The 27,006-nt window shown below is 37.5% G+C and overlaps 1 protein-coding gene and 1 long non-coding RNA gene across 3 annotated transcripts in view; one reads left to right on the top strand and one right to left on the bottom strand.

Annotated features, from left to right (window-relative positions):
- LOC124221313 (uncharacterized) overlaps positions 1 to 27,006 on the bottom strand; it is a 54,505-nt gene that overhangs the window by 3,202 nt on the left and 24,297 nt on the right. For both annotated transcript variants that reach the window (XM_046631198.2, XM_069137014.1), the window contains 11 exons: positions 19,093 to 19,312; positions 17,214 to 17,322; positions 16,953 to 16,977; positions 15,704 to 15,869; positions 12,549 to 12,946; positions 10,672 to 10,747; positions 9,601 to 9,891; positions 8,108 to 8,279; positions 7,435 to 7,751; positions 5,493 to 5,603; positions 3,485 to 3,619 (listed from right to left, as the gene is read on the bottom strand). In XM_046631198.2, the coding sequence (XP_046487154.1) occupies positions 3,485 to 3,619; positions 5,493 to 5,603; positions 7,435 to 7,751; positions 8,108 to 8,279; positions 9,601 to 9,891; positions 10,672 to 10,747; positions 12,549 to 12,946; positions 15,704 to 15,869; positions 16,953 to 16,977; positions 17,214 to 17,322; positions 19,093 to 19,312 (2,020 nt within the window). The remainder of the gene's footprint in view (positions 1 to 3,484; positions 3,620 to 5,492; positions 5,604 to 7,434; positions 7,752 to 8,107; positions 8,280 to 9,600; positions 9,892 to 10,671; positions 10,748 to 12,548; positions 12,947 to 15,703; positions 15,870 to 16,952; positions 16,978 to 17,213; positions 17,323 to 19,092; positions 19,313 to 27,006) is intronic.
- LOC124221314 (uncharacterized) lies at positions 21,906 to 23,505 on the top strand. Its single transcript, XR_011177504.1, has 3 exons — positions 21,906 to 22,086; positions 22,184 to 22,472; positions 22,775 to 23,505. It is a non-coding gene; the product is annotated as an uncharacterized lncRNA (long non-coding RNA).

Genomic DNA, 27,006 nt, shown 5'->3' on the forward strand with positions numbered 1-27,006 from the left:
GGATTCCTAGAAAAAATATCTATATTGGAAAAAATATTATAATCGTAGCCTATAAAAATTATTGCTTTGTCGTAAAATTTCGATAATACGTTGGAGATTTGAACCTACGTGCCTACGTATCGATAAACAATCGATAAGATGGGTAAATTAGACATTTGACTCACATTGTAAGGCGTAACTGTGACTAAAACCGATGATTTTCTCGACGGTTCCCCGTTTTTGCTCATCCTCGTACGAAGTAATGTTCCCAACTTTGCAGGCTTATCATTTAAGTAAGACCAGTCGTTTGTTCTCAGTGCGGTATTCATTTGTTTTAACGTCTGTTTGCACTACTATCTGTATGTACACATTCACCTGTACGTTCTGCGCTTCGCTCTACAAACCAGCAGCCGCTTATACATACACGCACGGACACACACGTTTATTAGCCAAGGCTTGTTTTTCCTCCCAATAAATTACCAATGATCTCTATATAGCTTATTTCACTCTGCGAAGCTTCGTCCGTTTCGTAACCACATTAGAGGCCCAAAGCTTCGAATGACGCACGAGATTTCATATAATTTGATTAAACTATGTGGCTATAACTTTTTTCCAACGGAGTACCGGTATCGCGTTATTTGTAGTTTGTTACGTTTCCAGGAAATCATCAATTCCGCGGTTATTAAAGCGTGCGTAAACCGCCGCATTAATACATGTATGTACTTACATATACTCTGTATATAATATACGTTGTATTGCGCACCGCCAGTTAAGGTACAGATGTAATATCTAGGCTAGATACGGTCAATGCTTATTCCGGTCGATGAATGAAATTCTTTCCCTGGCTTGCGATGTTATAAGAAAAGAATCGGTATACTGTTATCTTGACTTGTAACATTTTCTTTATAAATTACCTAAAGCCGGCTAGACGCGCTATTGTTGTAGGTGTATGTACAGCTTAATCTTCCTATTCTAAACATAGGCCACATAATGCCGTACACTGCGAAACATCATTATGCAATTTCACTTTACGTCATGTAATTATTGTTCATTATCTAACAAACTACAGACAATATAACGAAGTTTCATCGCGCGTGACAAACGCAAGACGCGTGTTGAAGTTCCGATATATCATGTAGTTCTTTCACACTTATTATCTATGTATACCGAAGCTCAATTATATGATCGAAAAAAGTTGGTTCAAGATAAAAATAAATTGAGAAATGTATCATTGAAGTTGTCCAATCGCGATACGTATAACGCATCTGCACACAAGTGTACGTACAGGTAATAAAAGTTTTTTAATCATACTAAAAACTTGTTGGTTGTATTAATAATATTGTTGTGAGCGTTTAAATTTCGCGCACCGTAGTAAATCACTTTCAATCCTACCGCGGAAACAAATTTTATCGTCAGTAAGTACAAGATCACTTGTAATTGTGGAAATAATATTCGGGGAAAGCGAATGATGGAAACCTGTTTTGTTTTTATTGTTCAATCACGAAAATCCGACCAAAACTTATCGTTCTCGTTTTATTGCCGTTGTAGGCGCTGTATTAACTATTCGCTCGAATCTTCATCTTCGCTTGGGTATAATATCGTGACTATATAACCACTGTTGCTTGAATGAGTGAACACAGGCGACTGAGTCTCGCGTACCTGCGTGTCTTTAGCCACGGATATAATGCTACATTTCCTCAGAGTGGGTAAGTACGCTTCTTGGCTCGGTTGGTTCCGCAACACAACTGACAATGTGCTTGCTAGGAACACGAACACGAACGCAATCGATTGCACTCTTCGGTGTTTCGCGGGTAACAATCGTCATACCGCGTTCTGCATCTCACTCGAATGCAGCGGCTTGGCATAACACGCTTTGCCCGCATTCGATGTGAATTCTGAACACATAATTCCTTCGGACGTTTATCGCAGGTGTAAATTTCTGTGCGTGTGTGCGTCGTCCGAGCACACGAAAGAGCGATATAACACGCGCGTGCTTATCGCAAATCCGTGAATACCAGGTATACGTAAGAGTGTATGCGCAATCTATATACACTTCCAAGATCGGTTGTTATACTTTGAAAATTACGGATTATATACGTGTGCACGTTCCGATTTTATCTCAAAATGTTCATAATCTCGCTCGAAACGCTTGCCGCAAAAATGCCGTACTGATTTATAAATATAGTGCCCTCAGATATGCTATCGGAAATATGTACTGCACCATTCGACCGCGTATATAAAAAGGAGCTAGTAAAAATTTTAAAAAGATAATTATTGCTGTACTTGAGGTTTGATGATTTCCCGCGATGTTGTATTAACATGTGTCTTCTATGAAATCGCTTGTTCGACGTAGATAAGATTTGTTGGATTCATGTTTCCGTATTCCCCAGTCCGAAAATTTTCCGTGCCATTTTTTACTGACTCGGTGAGAATTTTTATCTAATCATACAATCTAAAAAACGTATTGTATCGTTGAACAGAGTTCTTTCATTGAAAGAAGAGGAGAAGGATGAGAAATAAATTGTACAAAAAAATCGTTTGATTATTTCTGATAAACTATACGGATTTAGAGGTGTAAACGTATCTTTTTCGAAATTTATACAACACTCAGACGATCGCGGAAGTTAATTTATTACCGAAACTGTTTTGATGAACTAAGCTAAAAGATCAGACCACATCATTGTTAACCTCTGTGAGAGGTTTCAGAGGATTCAACATCATGTATTTTGATTAATGGCATACTTTTAACCGCAGAGAAGATTACACAGCTTAGGAATTTCTGTTAATTTTGAAAATATTACGGAAAACCCGTGTTACAATTAACAAGTCCATTAATTTCAAATTACGGGCTAATGTTGCTTCAGAGTAAGAATGAGTGAAAGATCAATCTTTCATCACGAACTCGTAAATTGATCAACACCGAAAATAAAGTACCTAAAGACTTGAAGAATAGTACTAATAATAATGATTGCAGGCGCTTGCGTGCGTATGTATACAACGCATATCTTTTATCCATAATCACACTTAAATGATATCACACGTTGTACACTTGTGAATTTGAATGAAAAAATTCTATCAGGTATCACGAGACACGACAAGAGAAGCAGCGGCATTGCTCAGGCAATAAAACATTTACTGTTAAATTGATGTAAAGTGATAAAGATCGTTAGATAGCACACATAATTTGGCGGCTGAATATACGATTATGCATGCTAATCGAATGACGCATTTGCTTCAAGCATCATACAAGCAGTGACGAATAATCACGTCGATAATGATCGACATTAGGTACACACAATTTCACGAAATACATTTGTAAAGATATTAAACTGGTGCAACATCTACAAATAATGTACAGATGTGCGAATATGGAAATCCAAAGGATCCTCTGTAGATAATTTGGAATTACGTATAATTTGCATATCAAACGAGACGTCTCACTTTCTTGCATTCTGTTATACGTAAAATTACTTGTTAATAACAATGGTGGCGGTTGAAAAATTACCTGTTCCGAAGTTTCGGCAGCCGGAGTCGAAACGTTGTTCGGTGCAGCAGCTGCCTGCTCGTCAGCGCCGTTGGCTTCTCCGTTCCTTTTACAGTTGAACATTCTTTGGTGGGCGCGTTTGAACTCCTCCATCAACTACGAAGTGTCGAATAAAGTGTAACTGAATCGATGTTTCGTTGGGTTAGGCAAGCTTCAGAATTATATGCTCTGTTACAGGTGTTTCGGAACTCGGAAAGGCATGCTTCGTTATCGCTTATTATTTACGGCTAACACACTACGCCAAATCACCATTATTCATTCACAGTTGACTAACTTCGGGCATTGTGCCTATATCTGAACCACGTGAAACGCGACGAAGATCCGATCCGATGTCCGGGAAGTCATTTTTACCGGTTCAGAATTGTACGTATTCCGTATTCACACGTTGGGACGGTTCAAGCCAAAAATAAAACTTCATTGTACCAGTTAACGAGATTCTCAAATTATACTGACTCGCGTCCTTTCAAAATGCCCCGTCAATTTTAAATTAATACAGAACGATGTTTGGAGAAAAGTCACGGTATTTTTCTTACTAGATAGAAAAATATTTTTGTAAGTTTTGGTTGAAATGGCGAACTGTTCCAGATGAAAATTTGGTTTCAGTGAACTTGGAAGTCGGTTGAGAAATAAGTAGCAAAAATTTCAGATTCACTTGCTCTCCAACTTTTTCCCGTCAAAAATGTATTTGATTCGGAGAATTTAACAGGTTCTCATGTTATTGAGATATTATATTAACCCTCCCTTTCAGTAACAAAAGCCACTATAGTGGTGCGTGGTTTTTTTTTTGTCGTTTTTTTATATTTCATGCAAAATCCTGAATTTTTTTCCAGTTTCAGGTAGAAAAATACTTAAACTTTGGAATAATTAGGAATTTTTTTTGAATCCATAATTACTTACAATTTTTATAAATAAGCATATGAAACAAAAGTATTCTTGTGAATGTAATTTGTTAGCGAAGAAATTTGATAATAAACGTATACTAAAAACGCTTGGAATTCATTGGTTTACAAACAAAGATATCAGAATGGCCATTAGATTTACAAAATTTAATGCGTAGGGGCAGTTTTAACCCTCCTAATGGGTGCGTATAGATACTATCAAGGATTGCACTTATTCTAGGCCTACAATCGTACTGTCTCAAAATAAATGTTCATAGAAATCTCATTTAAGAACGCTACCCAAAAGAATATTGACAATTCACCCAGTTTTCACCCCATTGTCGGGGTTGTTTTTAATTTTAATAAATTTTTGACATTGGATTCGTATTCAGTGTCGGAAAATACATAGGAAACGTATAATTGCACTTCCGTGCCAAAAAAAAAAAACTAAATCGCGTGACTGAAAGGGTTAAATTAAAATTTGGAGGTCAAGTATTGGTATAATCGTGACAATTTCTCGCAATTGGGTGTAAGTTCAAATATAAAAGTTTGTGCGGAGTTTTCTGGATTTCGTTATCGTTTTTTTTGCTATTATCTGATTTCAGTGAAAGAACAAGATTTTGAAAAAGAGCCGAAGATTAAAAGAACGACGAAGAATAATTAAAATGTCATTATAAAAACTTGCGCGTGCATTTTACTCAGGTAAATCGGAATAATATCGCTTATTTTTCTAAGGAGGCTACAAATTACACCTAGAATTCTGGGATACCTGAAATATTTGCAACATTTGATATTTTCTCGCGAAAACTCGCGGAATTACATATATTGCGCACAAGTTACTCGGCGTTGAGTCGCGAGTAAGAGGTTTATATAACTTAGTTTCAAAAGTTTTCCATCGGTCCGTAAACGTCTGTAATTCATGTAGTGTAAGTCAACGGATTCGCGACCAATACAAATAAAAAAAATTGCTATCAGTTTTCATAAGAAAAATTCAGATGAAATCGTAGCTTAATTGGCTGGAAATATTTATCAATCTGTACTGATCTGTATGTTCTTCGTTACGAAAATGACAATAATAACGAAGTACTTACCTTATCATGAGTGATTTTCTGTTCGTGAGCCGGTGAAATTTTAGACGGTTCCACCAGCCGCGAATTTCGCACCTCTTGTGCTTTCGACTTGTCTTGTGTGGCCCTCGCTTTCTGTAATACATAACAATATACGTATATTACATCACTACGGCTAAACATGCGAAGTCGTCGGATTGTTTATAAGAGTTTGCTGGAGCAGCGACTACGGTTAAGAATGCGTCGCCTATAAAACTGCGCCAAAAAGCATTAAAACGTAAAATTCGTGAGGCGAATAACGAAATATTATCTTAACGCAAGGTGGAATGGAAAAACCTTGAATTCAAAGTAAAAACGCGCAGTTTTCGACAGCCTTAGAGGAAGAAACTGTAAAAATGATTCGTAAACAAGTTTGTTGGTAAACATCAATTTTATACAAATTATCTGAGCCAGATGATTACTGTTTACTCATTAAACTTCTCTGCAGCAACAAAAAAGAAAATCGTAAGTGTGTATATAAACTTAGGTAATTGTTTTCGTCCATCAAAAAAACGTTAATCTTCTCGAAAATATATGTTGGCGATTTGTAGAAATGTGAAAAAGCTTGAATTGAACTTCGGATTTGTATTCTTTACACGTACTTTACCCGATGCCGGATATATATCACTATCTTGTGTGAAGAATAATTTTTCATCGACATGACTAGCTTGAAATTCGAGAATAACGTCAGTGCGAAGTTATGTAATTTCTATACCGTTGGGGCTAATTATCTCGTATACTTCGATTACGTCACGCATTGTGTGCATACAATAGAGAATAATAAGTGACCTCACTGTCAGAATTTTTCACCCGGTAAATACTCGAATGAATGCATCCGTATGCAAAGATTGACCGGGTCTCATCATTACTATTATATACTAAACTTGACAAAAACCAGTCAGACTGATTCCTATGTACGTATAGATGAGACGTATGGCTATATTGTCCGTTTGTATCAGATGCTTTACCTGGAAGTTGATGTGAGTGTATTTATTCTTGTAAGTTTAGAGTAGGTACAGTATATATAATTATATATATATATCATGCGAATAAGCATCTGCTAATGTTTATTAACAGCATATGCCTCGCGAAGGTCAGTGTCAGTCTCAGTATGTTTTACATAGCAATTGCATTATGGTCAAAGCAGCCTGTTGCCGACCAAAGGCTTGTATTAAAGTGTATAAATGAATTATACGTGTACTTATATTATATTCGAACCCTGTGCAGATATATGAATTTAGAAACGGGAGAAGCTGAACACCTTATTGTAATATGGTATCGAAAATACGAATTATCAATAAACTGTTACTTCTTTGAAATGAATGAAATTTTTCGGGCGTATCGGGGAAACTAGATATTTTATCAAGGTACGTTAAACTTCATGCAATAATAGAAATAATAAGTAATGTGCTCTAAATTGTCTAAAAAAATGTTGAACTCCCTGTTTATAAATTTACCATAAGTTCCAGATACTCGGCGAAGATATATATGCGAGTTTTTCGGATGTTTTTTTTTGCGAAGAATTATGAAACGAATCAAACAGGCTTCTGAAATTTATTCAAATTCCCGAGTTAACAACTTTCCAAGAAGATAAATTCTCTTGCAATAGGACTTTTTTAACTGTCATGATTTTAGCAAATCATTGCTTGGAATACCAGCTGCATGCTATTTCCGTTAGTAAATCGTGACTATTAAAACATAGAAATTCTATAAAACTATTGAATTCTCAATGCACTCCTGGGAACAATAAAGAGATTCAAACTATAATCGGTAGCATCGATCAACCACATGTACATATACGAATATTTTCATGCGAAAATATAGAAATTTCTTATTGCTAAGTTAATGGAATGTTCGTAACGAACAAACAGTTGTTAAAAAAAGAAGCTCATGAAACCTGACGACTATTCATGATTTATACGTGTACCTGTGCTCGCCTCTGTAGTTCTTGGGCAATTGCAGAGCTCAGATTGATGTTGGCGGCTGCGGCAGGGAAGGGAGGTGCGACAGGTGGTGCGGGGATGTTGTTCGATGGTTCCGGATCGTCAAGGAGTTTTCTGGCCGATACGGATACGTAGGAGGACGACGAGGCCGGCTCACACGTCGACGAGGACGAAGACGTCGAGGCGGAATCCTTGCCGCAGGATGACTCTAAGCTAGATTCAGTCTCGGTTGAGCCGGTGCTTCCCATGGACATGGTGCTCCCCATCTGACCGCCAACGGCACTCATCGGTGGTTTCGAATCTGTAAAGAGAAACGTTTAATAAAAGTCTTCCCTGAGGATTCTCTGGCATAAAAACATAGGCACGTACTCGTATTATGGGGCGAGCATCAATTTTTAGATATAAATTTTACAGGTGGAACGCTTCGGTCAGGAAAACAATTTCTGAACACATTTTATTGATATCTTATTAATTGTCGGGCGTTGCGTCTCTTATTTTATAACTATTGTTCCTTGCCACATTACAAAATGGTACTATACTGATCAGAGTTCAAAATCGGATTCGAGAGCTTGTGATCGTTGATAATTTTTGATTGATTTCATTCAGTTTCATCCTATATTGCATCATTCGTAACAGATGTTAACATTTTATACGTACCAGCGTACTGTCCAGCTGGCCATTTGCAGGAACCAGGTGGTGGCATACAAGGTGGTGGTGGGGGACAAATGGCGTGGTGCACCTCGACAGTTGTTATAGTTTTGGTTTCCGTTTCTTTCTGCTTTTGAATGAACTGCAACTCAGCCAAGCGGCTGCCATCCCGAAGATCATCCTGCGATTGAAAAACAAATGGTCAATGAAAATTGTTCAATGCGCTCAAGTTTCAATTGCTTGTGGGAAAACTTGGAGCTTTCGAAGTAATATGTATTTATCATTTTATAAATAATAATTATATGGACCGATTCACGAACTTTTAGCGAGCTGTTTAGGGTAAAAATTAAGATTTGACTGAAATTTGGATACGTTATTGTGTACACTGAGATGTAAAAAAGGTGAAACTTATAGGTCTCTATACTTTACAGTTTACGAGAAATAAGTTGATTAATTCCATCACGTTTTTGAATTGGACTTTTGTGCCCAAATTTTTAGCAGTTCTTGCCGTCAGAAAAAATTTGACTTAATATATTTTTATGTGAAAAAGTCTGATATTTTGGAATATGGAACCCAGTTTAAAGTAGACGCTCATGAAATGCCAATAAATAAGTTTTTTTTTGACATTTCGAGTCCTGTACAAATGCAATATATACAAGAGTCCAGAAAACAAATTGTTTTAATTTCTCTATCTCGTGCAGTAGACACGTTTTCGAGTGCATCCTGAAGTCATCAAAGTTGCATGATAATGGTATCATGATTATGATAATGTAAGTATTACGGGAATGTAGAATGTATTCAGGAAATTCGAGATCCCTGGGATGTTTATACCGATTCATCCGTAATAATAACCTTATTTTCGATCCACTTAAAAAAAAAATCAGGATCTACTTCTACTTGTATACTTTATCACACAAAAAATTATAAACAACTTTTTCCGGTGTTCGCGTGCATAATAGGATTCATAATACAAAAAAAATTGTTCTTAGCACATCCCAAAGATCTAAGTTATTCGGAAAAATCTAATATTGTTCCACAAAAATACATTGGGCGAGAAAAGGATGTGCTAAATGTCTTCAGGTCAAAAATTGTAATTTTTTGATGAAAAGTCAAACTTCAAATTCAGACCGTCGTCATTTTGTTGAAAAAAGTATCGGTTCATATCGAAGAGGATAATCATCCACGAAAAGCGGCTCCAAACTTGAAGTAAATCAGTTTAAGGTGTCTGTAAGGTATCATTGGTATTGCAAAACATATTACCGAGCAAAAAGGTTAACGTTTTTGTCGAAATCAAGTTTGGTCCCCATATTTTTGAATTCAACAAACTTTGAATTGAACGTCGAATTGAACAATCGGCTGTTAAAATATAAATTCCCAAAATTCGTAAGCCACCCAGCACAATTTACCCACTTTTTCAACCTTCGATACACGTACATATCCCGAAATACGTGTTATCGCCTTCGAACACCCTGCTTAACAGTACAATAATTCAAACGACTTGCCTTCGGTTCATGGTAGCCTCCAGCTACCGGGTCATATAAGGGACTGCGGACCCCATTGGCATCCATGCCATCCGGTCGCCGCCCTTCGACCTCGCCATCTGCCTCGAAGTAATGCGACTCGTACCCACCTCGGGATACGGCGACCGGATCATAGAGTGGTTCCTCATCCTCGTAGTCGCCTGCTCGATACCCCAAATGTGGTCCTTTTCCTAGGTAAGGACTGGGGTCACCCTGGCGCTGATTTACGCGAATGACCGTCGTGTTGTTCGGCTTTCGAGTCCACTCCGCCATCTATGTGTTATAAGACATTACTCAGGGGGCATGCTCTCATCGTCAAATACTTTGACACTACGATTTTGAAAACTTAACCGAAAGCTAACTCCATATCGAAAATGTGTGATCTATGAGCTTGAAGAAATAGCATTAATTGGGAAAACTGCGGCGCTAGTTATCGATATAGCACCGTAAAGAGTATACAGACTATGGAGACAAGATCGGCTGGAATCGGCGTTTTGTAAAAATAATTTCAACTTTTTTTCCGTAAGTTCATTTTTTTTTTTGGAGGGAAACATCAGCTGTTCGATGGATAGAGAGATCAACCAGTAGTAATTTTTGTAAACGAAGTAGGCGTTAGTTCGCTCTGAATACCAAAATGTGCAATCCGTACGGTAAACATAAAAAAAAAAAAATGTCGTCTAGGTATGAAACCGTGTACATTATCCTTATCCTCCCCGCAAGCCGCGTAAAGAATAAGTTGTGATGAAAGGTAGTAAGTCGCAGATGAAGAGAGAGAAAGTACATCAACTCTGTGATTAAGAGCTGATAAACAAGTAACCTAGTGGCCTGTATGAAATTACTTTCGGAAGACATTGACCATCCAACTTGTGTTTGGGCGCAGTTGATTACAGCTGTTAGCGGAGCTCTGCTGATGCACATGTAACGCAATGTCGAAAATATTCAGCTACGTAATTACAATAATTACAGAAAGAGGAATCGCTTCGGTAGAGTTCACCGCACCGAACTCTAAGATTCCGGTTTTGTCAATGATGAAATCAAGGTTGGTTCTCTTACCTGATCTATGTGTCTCCATGATCCCGAAGAGCTGCAGCTTTCGGTCGATGAAGCCAAAGGACAACATGTTCTGTCACTATATTAAAAAACGTAAGAGGTTATAAGTAGCGAATAGCAAATACCGCCGTGATAATTGCGGAGAAAATAACCATACAGCTACACTTACAGGTGGATACGTTGGGCAACAATTCAGTGACCATGAAAAGCAAATGATAAAAAAGATGCGTGTAGTGAATGTAGTGGATTAACGTATAAAACCTCATCGAAATTTTTAAGCCTTTTATTATTAGATACGAACGAGACTGTACTCGATACGTTAAGGATAATTTCGACCACGAATGGCCTAAGGGCGCTTTCACATCGGCCAGTCCCACGTCTCCGGGTAAGAGAGGCTAAGGAGGAGGACGTGGTTCTTGAACTCTGGGGATCGTAAGACTCGACAAGGTAATATCTATCGAAAAGTTCGCTGGCCTCGAGTCGCTCGTCTCGAAAATACAAATAAATAAATTTCCTGATGTCTTGATCTAAGCTATGCAATATTCTTCGAGCCCGGAGACCAGATCACCGTCTAGTAACTAATACCGAATAATTCTTGGCCAACATCCTGTAGGAAATTTATTATTCCGTCGATGCTTATGCGTCTCGAAACCGAAATCGATTGCCAGCAAAGGTTTTTTTTTTTTTTTTTCAACATTCTTACGTGCATCCGTCTACTATGCGTTGCAGTTATTCCGAAAGAAAACATAAGTAATAAGAGAAAGAGTTTTAAAGAGGGATAAGTGCAGGAAAGTGCACCGCGCGGCATTTTTCTACACGTTAATATTGTGAAAATTGGCTTCATTGAGTTGATTGCTACACGTGTTGCGTGACGCTCTACCGTAGAGAATTTCCAACGGTTTGATGCCTGTATTAATAAATTTGCCTAAGGTACCGTTCGAGAAATTTCATTCCGCGGTCTTCAAGTAGCTTCTACATGCACCAATTCCACGCTTAAGAATGCCGTGGTAAACTCAGCGAGCATTCTGATTTAAAACACCCGGTTAAGAACAGTTTCGAATTCATTAAAATACACAAAAATGTGATGCTTTGTAAAAGCGAAAATAAGAACTTATTTAAATTGGTATTCAAAAATGACTAAGACACAAAAATTTCTGTCTGATCGCGAATCACTGTCCAGTATTCATCCAAACCGGTGAAGCTAGATTTCCCAGTAAATACCGAGTGGATTTGAGTTAAATTTGAGTTAAATTTTAGTTTTGGTTTCAATAAAGTTTATCGTTTTCGGCAGGTAAATTATGGACAGAGTATATATTAATACGCTCCATGATGTACCAATCCGACTCATGAATTTGCCGAATTGGTAAAAAAAAATCGACGCGATAACGAGGAGGGGGAGAAAGGGTCCGTCAAAACCTAAGGGGCGGTCACGAGGGGGGAAGAGGGCTTGAATATGGGTTAAAAATGGATCACGTGCTTAATGGACGCCCCTCAAAGTGAATGATATGAAAGATGGAATTTAAAAAAATGTCATAAAAATCTGTTAATAGGGTAGTCTTTAATTTCAGGACAAATGTTGCCGGATTCTTCATTTAAATTTTTCTGAATCGATCGAAATACACGCTAAAATTCAGCATAAAAATTGTTTCCCTACGCTGTAAACACATGGAACGATACGTGAGAAACGCGTTGGCAAAAAACAAAAACGATTTCAAGACAAGTGATAAAATATGCCTCTTGGATGAAAAGTTAAACTCGTTTCGAAGCGAGGTTTTTCGAAACGACGGATCTTCGCGGCTGTGCCGCGCGCCTGAAAACGCCTCTGTATGCCCGAGGGAACGACTAATCAAGGTAAAGTTAATTCTTCCATAAATCCATACCCCTTGCCGTCGATATCCGCCCACTGAACTTCCCTGGAGCCGGTCCTGGGTCGCGTTGGATTCCTCGTGCAGGGTCCCTGGTTCTGCGGATAGACGTGGCGACCCGGGATCGGCGCTTGCGGCGGCGGCGGCCCCTGCAAAGCCGGTGGCAAAGAACTGGATTCGAGGAGACTGGAGTTGCCGGAATCGTAGCCGTTCGATCCCCGGAAAATCGCTTCTCCCGGGTCCGGCGTGAAGTAGGTCGGACGATTAACGACGAGGTCCAGGACTCCGGAGCCCCGCATAACTTCGACGGCCTTCTCGAAGGGCACGTCCGTGAGACGGTGTCCGTTGCACTTTACTATCACATCGCCGGGCCTCAGACCCGCCGCTCTTGCGGCGCCCCCTTCTCTCGTGCCCTGTGCAATCGTGGAGAATATGAGAAATTTGGAAAAGATTACGAATGTTGGATAATCGTCGAGTAAAACAGGCAACAAGTCGACCAACTTGACAGTATCAGTCCGCGAAGTTATCTGTCCCCCTTTCTCGCTGGGATATGAATTGTTACGAGTACAAAGTATTAAGTACTTGACGTAGTAACTTAACGGGACGTTAATAAAACAAAAATCACCGTGCTGCAGAAGCATTTTGAAGGAGTTGAATATTCAAACTATTAACTTCCTGATGTTATAATTACTGTTTATGAATTTCTGACAATCCTAATTTGAGAATATAACAAGTTGTTCTGAAAATGCTTCGTACTTTGAGATTATTGTTTTCACAATGGAAAAAAAAAGAAAGATCCACCAACTTTGTTTACCATTCGATCAATTCTATAAAAGCTAAATGACGGAAATACCGACATCGATTTATTCTTTTCCGAGTTGTTGTCGGACAAGAATTCACATTTTTGCAAACAACTCAGGCATTGTTCACAAAATTTAGCCAGTCTTAAGTCGGAAAGAACTGCATTTCTTGCGATTTATTGAAATCAATAAAAATCCTTTCATTCGTTCGTAAGGGGTTATACGCAGATAGGATTTTTGAAATATCCATTTTTTTTTTTAAATTCATTTTCGTAATACACATATATATTCAAGTATATACACAGACGATTTCATGGTGATCCGACAAATATTCTTAAACTTACTCGCACATTTGCAAAGACGCCCTAAAGCGTTTTACAGTGCCTTTGAAAATTTTAACGCGTTTTCTAAACTATGTTTCCAAAGTCGGTGAGCAAGATCTCTTGGAAACAGCTGAACCAATCAGTCTCAAATTCTTACACAATCTTTATGAATACATTTTTCAGTCCTTGATCGAAGGATTTTTCTCACCGATAAATATTTTCCAATTTATAAACAAATTAAGGTGAAATTTTTTAGGGAAAATCGAATTTTTGTTTTGAGGAGCCGCCGTTCTGTTAAAAATTAGTGTTTGCTTATTCCTTCGACTAAAGACCGTACAATAACTTATATTAACTAAATCTTTTTCGTTTTTTCATTTGTTTTCATATCTTGCTCACCGCAAGACATCTTTTCTTAGAGGTGCTTCCGGAGATCGGCTATAGCAGCTGTAAATATCATTATTTTTACAAATAAAAATTATCGAAATGAACTTCAATATTACCCCAGTATGTGTATAAATTTTTGTATTAATAAATTATATTATATAATAAATAAGAAATGTCTCTTCATGAAAAGTCTTTGAAAAATAGCTTTTTTCGGGCTGCGTATAACCCCTGAAAATGTGTTTCACAAAAAATGAATTCCATTGTTGTTGGCATCCAAAAGTCGAGAAGTGGGAAGTTGAAAACGTGTTTTCGGAAAACTTGCAGTTTTGGCTGATTTTTTTCTACGTGGACATTAGGGTTATAAACTGTTCGATATAGATACGGCATTGCAATAAAAAAAAATGATCACTGGTCACTGAAATCGGTAACTAATTTACATACTTCAGAAACAGCATGAATTTTATTCGTGAAGCAACCGGGACAAAGTGCAATCCTTAATTGAAACATAATAATTTATTTACAGAGAAATAACAAAGCTGCAACAAACGTGGCTGGCATTACTTATACTGCTGATCAAAATTATTGGACATGTGAAACATGAGTTTGACCAGACATGAAAATGATAGAACTTCATATTTTATACTATTGGCATCAGGCTTCGGGATTTTTTTTCTTTCATTCAACAAAATGGAGAACAAATTGAAATGAGGTTTTTACATTTTATGTTAAGGTCAGATTCGACTATTTTTTACAGAAGGATCTCCGATATAATATTTTTAGTGCAAAATTTCGTATCCAGATTTAGCCTCATTCTTGATCAATCGCAGTTGAAGTGCAAAAAATGTAGTTTTCAGGAAATGGATTTAAAAAAAAAAGATCGACTGAATTTACTGAGAACTGCTTCACGTGTGCAATAAGGCTGTATTCGTAAATATATGCATTTTATGATTTTTTTTTGTAGAATTAGTATCGCTAAAGAACGATTTTTTTTTACATTCTGCTCATGTCTAAAATATTATGTAGTGCATTACATATATTAAAAATTTTATACGAATCCGAGACACGAGTTAATTGATTTGTAAATTTTAACCAGTCATCAGAGGAAATACCTTATATTTATTATAACACTCCACGATATGATTCATGTTTGAATAACAAGTAAGAAAATTCTCACGAATTCAATTCGTAAAATCACTTCTCAGTACTGAAATTGCACATACAAAATAGGACCATTCGATTTCCGTATACTTTGAATCACCAAATGCGTAAGCAGTATTACGAAATTCGAAAATTCCCATCATAGACTGTTTAAAAAATTCCCCTCATCGCCTACAGGAGAAATGCATTTTGTTTGACGAGAGACCTGTTCGGTGTGTCGTAATTGATCATTTCTTCAGAATGCATTCTACACGTCGAATCTGATTCGATTTACTCACCGCTTTATTCACTAAATACGATTGTCAAATTACTATCCTTGACGAATGATTCGAAAAATTATGGACAATGAAAAAATAAGAAAACTGATCCCCCTATACGTATAACTATATAAGTGTAATCAATAAACTTTTATTCCGCGTCACGGTGACATTAATGCCTGCATAATCGGTGCTTATGCTCGCGATTAGCAATATCTAGTAGTTTATTACTTTGCACTTCACGTTACCTGGACCGTGAGGCCGGGGTTGGGTCCTCTGCAAACACCGCATCCGAGACGGCCCTTGGATCCCACCAGGACTCGTACTCGAATCTCTGTGCTCAGCGGAAGGATGGTCGAACCGTTCTCGCATTGCTGTTGTACCATGTGCCACGTGACTGGGTCGTTCGGATTGCTACATTTAACAGTTTTTAAATTCATTTTACGATCAAGAAGAAGTAGGCACGGCTGATTGTGTAGGTGAGAATAAATTCGCGGCTCGTGTGAAGTGACTTGAAAAATACCGTACATGGTAAAAAAATTTGTCAGAAGAGTTTGACAAATTAACCGTTCTTGAAGAATTTTTTTTTTCCCAGAAGAAATTGTCAGAATCTGCAGAATTCTTGGATCATTTTTGACAGTACTTCAGTTTCGAATTTCGATAAACTTCTGTTTCACTTCCTTTAAAGTGGTGTTAAATCTAAACTATTATCGAGTCGAGTGACAGAAATGGGTAAAAATTTCTTCGAATAAAAATTAATCAGCAAACGTTTTTTAAATTTTGTTGGAGAATTGTTTTTTTTTTTTTTTAGACAGCAATCGAAATGCAGTTAATCACGATCAAAAAGAAAAGCAATTCAAGGCGAAACCCAGTAACCGTTTTTTTTTTTTTTTTACGTATTTATCTCCAATTTTGAAATAATTATTCGAAAAAAAATTAACGGAGATTAAGATTGTAAAAATATTGGGAATGAATTTTAATTGCACAATCGCTTTCTTCTTCCGTTTGAATCAAAATATTGCATTTCCGTTCTGAGAAAAAAATTTGGAAATTCATTGTCACGAAGACATTGGTGTGTCCATGAAAAAATTCCACCATTCATGAAAAATCGTAGCAATTAAGTTAGTTTGCCATGAAAACTACCGATGCAGATATTTTCCAAAGTCTTTGAAGATATTTTTCTTCTTAAACCTTGCATTTCGAGAAAACAACACGAAACTATTTCACTTACTTGATGTCAGAAAAATTGCTAAAATAATGACTATCAAAAAATAAACAATCCGTTACCAATTTCGGCGAAAAATTCTGTTGTGAAATTAACCTACTGTTACTAAAGAAAAAAAATGAAAATTTTCAAAGAAGATATTTTTGCCAAAATCTTGTTAACCGAGAAAATTCATACCTGATAAATTTCAGGCAAGTATTTGATAAGGTTTGATGCAATAGTGTGAGTCTCAAATTTTTCGTAGTACGATTGTAACGTTAAAAGTTACTCACTCTTTGACTGGTATCATCCCAACGCCTGTAAAATATAGAAATAACAAAAATGAAGATGAGAATGAATTAGAAAGCGGAATAGAATTACGTAGGATGTAATATCCATTGTCAAGATATAGGTTTAATAACAGATATAATATACGCATGTCCACGACGCGAATAATTTCATCTTTGACTGCAGATATTCGTGCGAAGAAGAGAACTATGATTTTCCGTTCCAAAAAAATAGAAACTTTCAATTGCGATAGATTGTATACTCACTTCTAATTTTCAGTACTAGAACCTGCTGTGTTCGGGCGAGAAGCGCGACCTCCTGATGGACAGCATCTTCCACCGGGTATCCGTTCACTCTTATTATCTGGTCACCAACCTGAGAACAAACCCGGTTCCACTAAGCAATTATAAGTAGATAGGCGCGCGTCATCCTTTGAAAGCAAACTCGTATACGTAACACCGAAAGGCAACTTCCGGATGGCTGAAGCCTAGCCACTTACACAGAACAGTAATCTTACTTCGCAGCAGCGTTCTGACTAAAATTACAGCTCCTGTTATTGTACTTGGTTGTTCCATTGGGGAAAAGAGGAGGAGAAGAAAAATTATATCGTCACTCTCGGCTAAAGGTTTGACCACATTAAGCTCACCTCGAGGCCAAGATCAAAAACTGGACATAACATGAATTATAAGAATTCAAGCTTTCTGAAACTCGTTCCTAGTCGGTAATTGATGCTCAGTAACGTTCGGTCGATAGATTGAATCTTTTCCAATTGAATAAGTGATCACAACATGGCTGCCCCGATATTTCAAACATTTTTCAAACTTCACTGAACAGTGCGCGTTAACTCTATGAGTAATAGGTGGAAAATTGCGACCTTCTTAGAAATTTGACGTACCGAAGGTCTCCAGTTCCGTGCAATCTACAGACTCAATATTTAGAGAGGCGGTAAACCGAGAAGGCTTAAACTTAAGGTATTTGGTTACCGTCATCATTTTTACCGTGGATTGAGGATGTCAGGATTCGATAACCCGTATTCGATGTGCAAGTAAAAACTTGAAAATTTGGAACTCTTGTACAAAAATTTTCCCCTCATTACGTTAGTCTGATTTTAAATTGCATCTCTTTACAAGTATAATTAAGGATGGACGAAGTTTCTTGGAGCACAGCACAGACCGCCAAGATTTAGATAAATTACAAAAAAAGAAAAAAAAACAACGATGGTAGGTATTATAATAATCTGAATGTGGGTAAGATTACAGGCGCCAAAAAAAGTTAATTATCTAATGTACACAATTTTGTGATCCGACATAATTAGTGATCAGCAATGTGTAAATCGATTTTGGCTTTCTGTAATTTCTATTTAACAATTTTAAATGATATATTTCACATGAATAAACAGTTCGCAGAATAAATGAAACCTTGAAGAGGTTGGTTCACCAGGAATCGATCATTTTTGGTAATTTTATTATAAGATAGTCATACATTAAGCGTTCATTAAAATATTATACTCGTAAGCTACGAAGATCTCTTTTAAAATACGAAAAGAGGAAGTTCTGGAATTAGGTAAAAACGATAGTTTGGGTGTCAATGCGATTCAAATCGATTCAAAATAACGAAAAACGTAGTACATTCATTCGATTTTACTCAACAATGCAGACTCACTTGATTCTAAATGTGATTTCCTATATAGTCCCTGAAATTTGAGTTTTTTTATCACGTTACCATATTTAAATGTATAAATTGTTGGTCATAATCAACAATTGGCAATATTGAATTGACTACGGAAAAAAAACAAAATCTGTTTAAGTAGATTTGTAGAAAATACGACTTGATCTGAATAAAATGGGCCATATCGTAGAGTTAAATCAAACGAATCTGTTATATTGTCGACCATCTTGAGACGATTCGAAATGAAGTATCGTTATCTAAGGTCATCTTTATAATTCCATTGTTTTCTGTTTTTCAGTACTTTCAAACACATTCTTCGCAGCTTACGAATATAATGGTTCGATTAGACGCCAGTGTACGATTATATCGTAATGAAAATAGTGAAAATTATTGATTTTCGGCCAACCAACCTCCTTAAAGCAATTTCTGAAGTCTTATTACGATCTTATCTTTAAGGAATTTGAATCATTTTCTCACCCTGAGGCCATTTCTGTGTGCTTCACCGCCAGGCTGCACTTCGCTGACGTAAAATCCTGCGGCATGTTCCCGGCCACCACGCAGTGAAAATCCGAAACCTGAAGAACCGCGTTTTCTGAGACGGACGCTTCTCGTGACGCCAACCACTGCGACTCGCCCCCCGGAACCTGTTCCAGTTCCGGTTCCGCTGCTGGAAGTGCTGGCCGAGCCGCTGCTGCCCCTGTGGTATAAATGATGGAAATTGATATTATCAGGTCAGATTTACATACATGTAAAAGGCGGCCGACGATATTTTCAACCTGCATTTTACGCCTCGTGATGCTGACGAAACCACGAAATTTTTCGTGTCTTTTGTTTTTGTGTTTTTTTTTTCTATGACACAAAGTCGTTTCAGACATACATGTAGCCTCGTTATTTACACATTTATTTATTATATCCTGAGACCGATGTACCGTCTCTTTCGTATATGCATCTATAGTTGTATTCCATTCATTACGCGGAAACTAAGATCTCTCGTAAATCGAGTCCGTATGATACGTAAATTTTGACCTTAATTACGTTTAGAAAATGATCAACGATCTCTCCGTCGAATTTAATAACGGATGTTTTGGCTAAGCATATTCTATCAACAGAGAAGCATAAAACAGATACACAAAAAAGTGCGTCCGCATATGTTATATACCTATGCCTATGTGTGTAATACAGACTAGTAAAATGCAAATGCTGGAAATGAAGTTAAATTATGATTCCAGAAATGTCCCCTTAACACAGTAGAAACGTATTACATATAATCTCGATTTTGTGGTATCAATGTTGAGTTATCAAGCACTTGAGAGAAATCATATATTTCGTTCAATCTATTGCTTACTGTTCGTTTCTACGTTCGTTTTTTGCATTTGACCACGTGATATTGCTCATTCTGTTCGTGAATAGAAACTCTGCTGTTTAACTGATACAGATTTGTAAAATTCTTTCCCACACCATTTACGATGTAAAATGATTTTTTATACGAACAAGAAAAATCAGTTGTACCAAATGCCAAATAAATCATCGCTATCTATAATCTATTCACGCGTGTATAAAAATCTTCTGTTAGTTAATATTTCAATAAAACTAATTGACCTTGCTTAAAAAAGTTTGACCACAATGGACATTTCCTAAAAAATGTTAATCCGGTTGACATTGACTGCATTTTTTAAACGTGCATAATGTTTCAGCAATTATCACCGTTTCAAGATTTCGTCGTGACAAACTGTACAATGACCCGAAACTCGGTTGAATAGAACGAAACTACCAATTTGAATTTAGGTTGAATTTTATTCCATTTAAAATTTCAATTTTATATTAAAACAGCACCGAGTTAGTAATCACGAGGAATACGTAGTCAATTGTACCGTTTATAACGCTATTTTTTTTTCTAGACGGGTGACGTAATTATCGTAACGATTAAAGAGGCTGGTTGAGTAAAAATCGATACTTCTTAATAATCTTACTATAAGATAGTCGTACATCGAGTGTTTATCAAATTATTATATTCCCAAATTATGGAGCTCTGTAAATAATACGAAGATAGAAAATAATGGGATTATAAAAAAAAGTTTAGACATCGATGCTTTATTTCGAATCTCTTCAAAATGTTTAAAAATCTAGCAGGTTCGTTCGATTTCCCTCTAGGATTACTTTGTTTATTCGTTAAGTTAATTTGGGGAAAAGTCTTCTGAATAAAAAGACCCATCGTAGAATGAAATCGAACGAATATAGTCGATTTTTAACAATTTTGAAACGTTTTGAAATGAAATAACGACATTCTATTGTTTAACATTTTCGTATTTTCCAAAGAAAGATAGTTTCTGCATGGCTTACGAATGTAACAATTTGACAAATACTCAATGTACGACCACATCGTAATAAAATGAACAAAAAGTATCGATGTTTTTGGCCTACCAGCCTTCCCAATCCTTTCGAAGCTGCGATAAAAGGACTGCGAAGCTGCACACGCAGCTTTAAAACTACAGTTTGGTACTATGATAAAGCAGATTCTTGAATTACCGACGCCGGACGCCCGGTCAGTCGGCGGATCGTATCGTCGCGTCGTGTCGCGAACTCGAAACGAGAGAGTATCAAGCCTACGCACACTTTCGCTTAATGCAAGCTTTCAAAAGCGCAGAGAGATATGTATGTACACTGGGGGACAATGAATCTGAGACGGCTAATTTTTTACACTAGACAGTTACGTTGGCAACACAAAGAAACCTACAGCGCCACAGTCGGCCGAGCGCGAAACAAATTCAATCTCAACAAACATAACATAACACAATCGAATCTAACCTTCGAATACCGCCGGTATAATGACTTGTTAGATTGAGACGTATTCTAAGGTTTGATTCGACGATCATGGGTTATGCTATGTTTATTGAGATTGAGTTAGTTTCGCGCTCGGCCGACTGTGGCGCTGTAGGTTTCTCTGTGTTGCCAACGTAACTGTCTAGTGTAAAAAATTAACCGTCTCAGATTCATTGTCCCCAAGTGTACATACATGCATTATACACGTCGGATACCCGCCCAACTTCACTCGGTTTCTGCCTGGCGGAAATTATGTGCCCTCCTCCTGCTGCACAGCTCGTGGCGACAAGGAATTTCCAACCGGTCAAATTGAAAGAGAATCCACATGCAGGCAATATATACACGCACATACGTGCCTAGTTACTAGATTCACTCGCGATGAAATTTACGACCGCATCGCGGTATCATCGTTATCGGAAAAAACCGGTATGTTAATTAGGATAGTTTCTGCAAATCACCCACCGCTGCAACTTGGCCGAGTTTGCAATGGTGGGAAAACTGTTGAAGGCGAATGAAAAACCTTTGAATTGAATAAACCGCTCTGCGCAACAAACTGTTTATGTTTAACGACGACGCGGTTATTGTGCACTCTGTAGTTATGATCGTCTTATTGCTGTACGCACACAACACCGCGTTGACTGAGTTTTTCAGGTAATATATTCACGATTTCTCATCGTCTAATTTATCTAAATGACCTAATGAGTTGTTATAATAATTTTTGCCCTATCTTTTATTTTTGACTCTTCAGAAATTCAGGACTCTGTTTCGCACGGTATGGCAGGACTTAAGCACTTACACGTCACCCATTCTGCGATACAATTAACTGGTTATTCAGGTTTAACTAAAATTGATCATTGAAATCGATCAATCTTCAATACTGCGTATTTATTGTTTGCCGACAAAGATTTTCTTTTCAATCAGTGGAACTCAAATGAAAAGAAAAACCACCTTGGATTCTGTTTCGCATCAGAGCCGTGAGCATTCGAGGAAAAATTCATGCCTGCACTGGCAGTTAGTTCCTTGGTTGGTTTGTGGAGGCAAGTTGAATATATTCAAATACCTAAATTCCTCAAGGCCGTTAAATAACTGCTCCTGATAATTGGGAAAAGATACATTCAATAAATATACATCGAAATCGGTTAGATTTAAATAATTGTGATTAATGTATGCAAATTTTGCAAATGTTCGAATATTGAAAAATGTCATCATTGTCATAAATGTCTTTAAAGCTCCTAAAATTTAGACTAATGGTCTGCAATCCATTTTTCACTGCACTTGTCAAACATATCACTGCGGTCAACTCCGAAATTTTTAATATTAAACTTTTGATTATACACAGGTGGTAATGTGCAGGAAAGGTTTCTTCTTCCGTCTGGAGTATTTGAAAATCGTTACAGGCTCTCCCCGAGAGGAACAAAATGCGAAATGTTTCGTCAAACAGATGGCGCATGACTCGCAGTCAGTTTCACTTTGAGTACCGCAGCGTCAGGACGAAGAATCGATTTCTGTGCAAATTGTCATTAGCATGTAAGTTCCAGCTATTTTTGCATCGGTTCCTTCACGAAAAGTTGCCGGAGTGAAAAATCAATCTGTTATGCTATAGTTAAAGGCACCAGAAAAGCAGGGTCGAAAATCGGGCAAAAGCCTTGTCGAATCCATCTACCCGATCCAAAGAGAAGGGCTCGTGATATCGAAATTCAAGTAGATGCATTTCGACTGTTGTTCACAAGGAAATAATAAAGCGTTTGACTGCAGAAATCGAAGGCCCACAGACTTGTCACCATTTTACAGATGCAGATAAAATTAATCCGTAAATAAATTTTCTCATTTTGTCTGGCGTATTGAAGTTTGGCTTTGGCTTCTTATATGCCTAAAGGAAGTGAACTTATTGTTTTGTTCTATCTACGCGCTACTATTCCAAAGAAATAAATCCGCCAACTAATAAAACCGAAATCGTCGTGAAGTACAAAAAAATGGTATGGACAGTTTTGACCAATTGTGCCAGAATTACTATGTTGCGCGAGCAATTTTGTAACTTTTTATTTTCCAATGAAAAGTATTCAAAAAATACTCGAAATTCCTGTTTTTTCCCCTTACCACAGTACAGAAGTGTCCATTTGTAAAGAAAATTTTATTTTTATGATTTGATTTGCTGAGTGCTGTTTTATTCGACAGTTCAAACTGTTGCATACGTAGGTACATGTGAAATTATTTTAACCACGTACCGCTTGTCAGGTAAACAGTAATTAAGAAACAGCATATATAGGCAGGCATGACACGTGTACGCACCATGAGTGAAATTCGTATGCCTAATGTTCAGTTCTTACGCTTTTTTGTCTGAGGTGTAATCATGACTAAACAATTCTTGCTATCACTTAGATGAATGTAAAATAGTGCTCGATAATTAATACGTACTGAAAATGATCGTGTATAAGCTGAAACAGAATTTGAAGTCTGTCAACGGCAGCCATATTTTTTTTCTAACTTTTGAAGTTAACGGTCAAGTGTCTCGTTGTTATAAAAAAAATAATTCATTCCATCAGCTGAGTTTACAGACGATATCAATGATTTTTAGCTCTGAAAACTTCGCCGCGAGAGTAAATTTGCCATCGCAGTTACAGATCATAATTCACAACAACTGTACCTGCATATGATAACAATTCTACATCCCCATTTTTCCTCCAAGCACGAATGATAAATTAATGGTAGAAGCTATTCAATGCGATAATGATTTGTCTACACGTGAAAGCGATTAGCTCCAGATTCTCAGCTGATTAGTGATCAATGCACTTTCTCTTGTCGTTATACCTGTATTGTACATCAGATATAGATGATACTATCGAAGCTGACGTATAATTTTACAGGTATTTAAAGTTCACCAAAAACAATGAGACGAAGATAAATACTGAGTTTATGGAGAATTCCACAAGGGATGCTCACTCTTGTTAAAAATATTCGATTTTATGTAATAGGCTGTACCTATAAGTATCTTGGTTATAAGCTGTACACGTAGTTTGCTTATATGTAGCTTATAAGATCATTTGCACGCCTATTAGTTCCGAGTTGTAATTATTCTCTCCCATTGCCGTCTACAACTAAAGTACGGTGAAGTACGGTGAACGAAAATTACTGTAACCTGCAGTATTAAAAAATGTCAAAAAATGGAAGTGGAACTGTACAGTGAACAAAAAGGAGAGAGGAGTTCTTGATTAACGATCATTTTTTCTTGTAAGTTTAGTATATATATACAATATACGTATAAACATTTATATAATCACACGTGTGTGTGCATAACGAGAGGCAGAATGACCAGGCGATTAGTAATATAACTTTCACCTGTTGTGCAGTTTTTTAAAAATATGTGGAACGTAATTTGACCGGAAACTGAGACAGACAAATCAAATATTTCCCTTTTCTATTTTCAATCCTGAAACATACGTTTGATTACCTGCACTTCAACTTTTGCAAAAATTTCGTGCTCTTTCAATACGTCCGCGCCGATTTAGATGATAGATGAGATATTTCCATTTTTGAAGGTAAAAAAATTTAATAACCGGTTGAACGAGAGTTTTAAACATTTCTTTGTCCTACAGCATAATTAGAATTTACCGATTGAAGATTTTACAGCATGTCTTCCAAGTTTGCGTAGAAGACGGAGCAGTTTAAAATTCCATTTGACCTTGCTGCGACGTCATAATGATGGAGCAAACCGAAGGCGGTTGGAAAGCATGACGGCGACATACGGAAAATTACAAATTTCGCAGTAGAAAATGAGACCATCTCACAGGTAGCAGTGTATGGTGAAACTTTTTACCATGCTATAAAATATTTTATGCTTTACAAATCATCGGAGACATTCAGTCCGCAATTCACGATCAGACTTGTGCAACGAGACAGTTTCGGAAATCTATTTTCTGTATCTACCCGACAAATGTTGCAAAGAAATGACAGACATGTCATGTGCGTATGAAATTTTAACGAATTCCCATCAGCAACCAAGTGTGAAAGATTGCGCAAAGAAACAATTATTCCTTCGACATGTCAAAATGTAACTTTCACCTGCTACTAATCGATGACAATGAACTCGCACGCCAAAGCGGAAGTCATAAGGTACATCGACAAATTTAATTATACACGGATGAGTAGAGACAATACGAGACAACGTGCGAAATATCGACGGGTAAGAGCGTTCATTTTAATTCAACGAATTGTTATACATCGCGCGGTAGAAAGGAATAACAAAGTAAAACATAAGCGTAGGTACTTTGCGGAATCATATTCCGGCATAACATGCTTGTTATTTCGAATAAGGAGTTAGGACACAGGTACTCTGTAATATTTGCGTTGGGTCTACGTGCGAACGTTTTCACGCACAGCTTACAATAAATTTAAGCACTCGAGGTTCGGGCGCACAAATTGTAAGTGTGAAATGCGAGGTGATTGTTTTTGCTGTTTACAGTTTATTGCTACGAGTGAAATCTCATCTCACTTGCACGGGCGGCAAGGCATCTTGGGTTATGGCCGCAGAGCCTGCAGGATCATTCTCTAGTAGATCTTGATGCAGAGATGGAAAGTCGGAGGGAGTTGGCATTGTGTGCTGTACACTATGCACGAATTATTGCGCCGGCCGCGATACTTCGCGCCTCGGTTTTATCTATTTCTACTTTTCCATACCCGCTGCCATGACTCGCGGGTATATGAAACGGTGCAGGAAATGAAAGCGAAGCTGCATTAGCGTTCCACGTAGAATTAAACAAACACAAAAATACAACTGACCGAATTTACGATGACGTTGATTTCCTTGGTGCTCGCTCGCTGTACTTATTTCGAAGATATTTTACATAACGCGAGTATAATTTACCCGTTATTACACGTATCTTTTCCATGTATATACAAAGTACAAAGGTATAGTGAGTCTGCGAACGCGCATGCGCAGAGCACTGAAAAGACCATTTTAAGTTCTAGGAGTCAAATGTAGTCTTTTCTACACCGCGCGCATGCGCCGTCGCGAACAATTCTGTTATTACGCGACCCTAACCTCAATTTCGTGCTTCGTGAAAAAACGCGTAATATACTCTTGTTATGTAAAGAATCGTATGCAACGAGGAGATAACGGCCTTTTCATCTCGCGTATTTGCAATATTCGTTTTTGGCTCATCTACGACTCATGTTGCAAACTTACGCTCGGCCCGAAAAGAACGTTTTTACCTCCATGTTACACAATATACTATTCTTGCGCCCCGCACTACCGGTGAAAGAGAGATTCACTTTAATTTTCGCTAATTACATTGACTGCTGCGAAACTCATGCCGAGTCATTGACGTTGCATTTTTTCGGCCATCCGATTCGATCCAGTCGAATCGCAACCACTTTTTATGCTTGTGTTACAAAGACTGAGCGGTGCATTAATCGCTTTCCGCAAAACGATCGGGTCATTGTTCCCGAACTATCATCGCTCTTTCCGACATGCCTAATTTGCAATGGGATACCGCATGCAGCCGTGGCATTGACGATGCAATTCACTCGCTCTAAGACCCGAACTGCCTTCAATCGGGATACGAGCTCGTTACT

This window comes from Neodiprion pinetum, chromosome 6 (genome assembly GCF_021155775.2).
Source record: "Neodiprion pinetum isolate iyNeoPine1 chromosome 6, iyNeoPine1.2, whole genome shotgun sequence".
NCBI classification, from domain to species: Eukaryota; Metazoa; Arthropoda; class Insecta; order Hymenoptera; family Diprionidae; genus Neodiprion; species Neodiprion pinetum.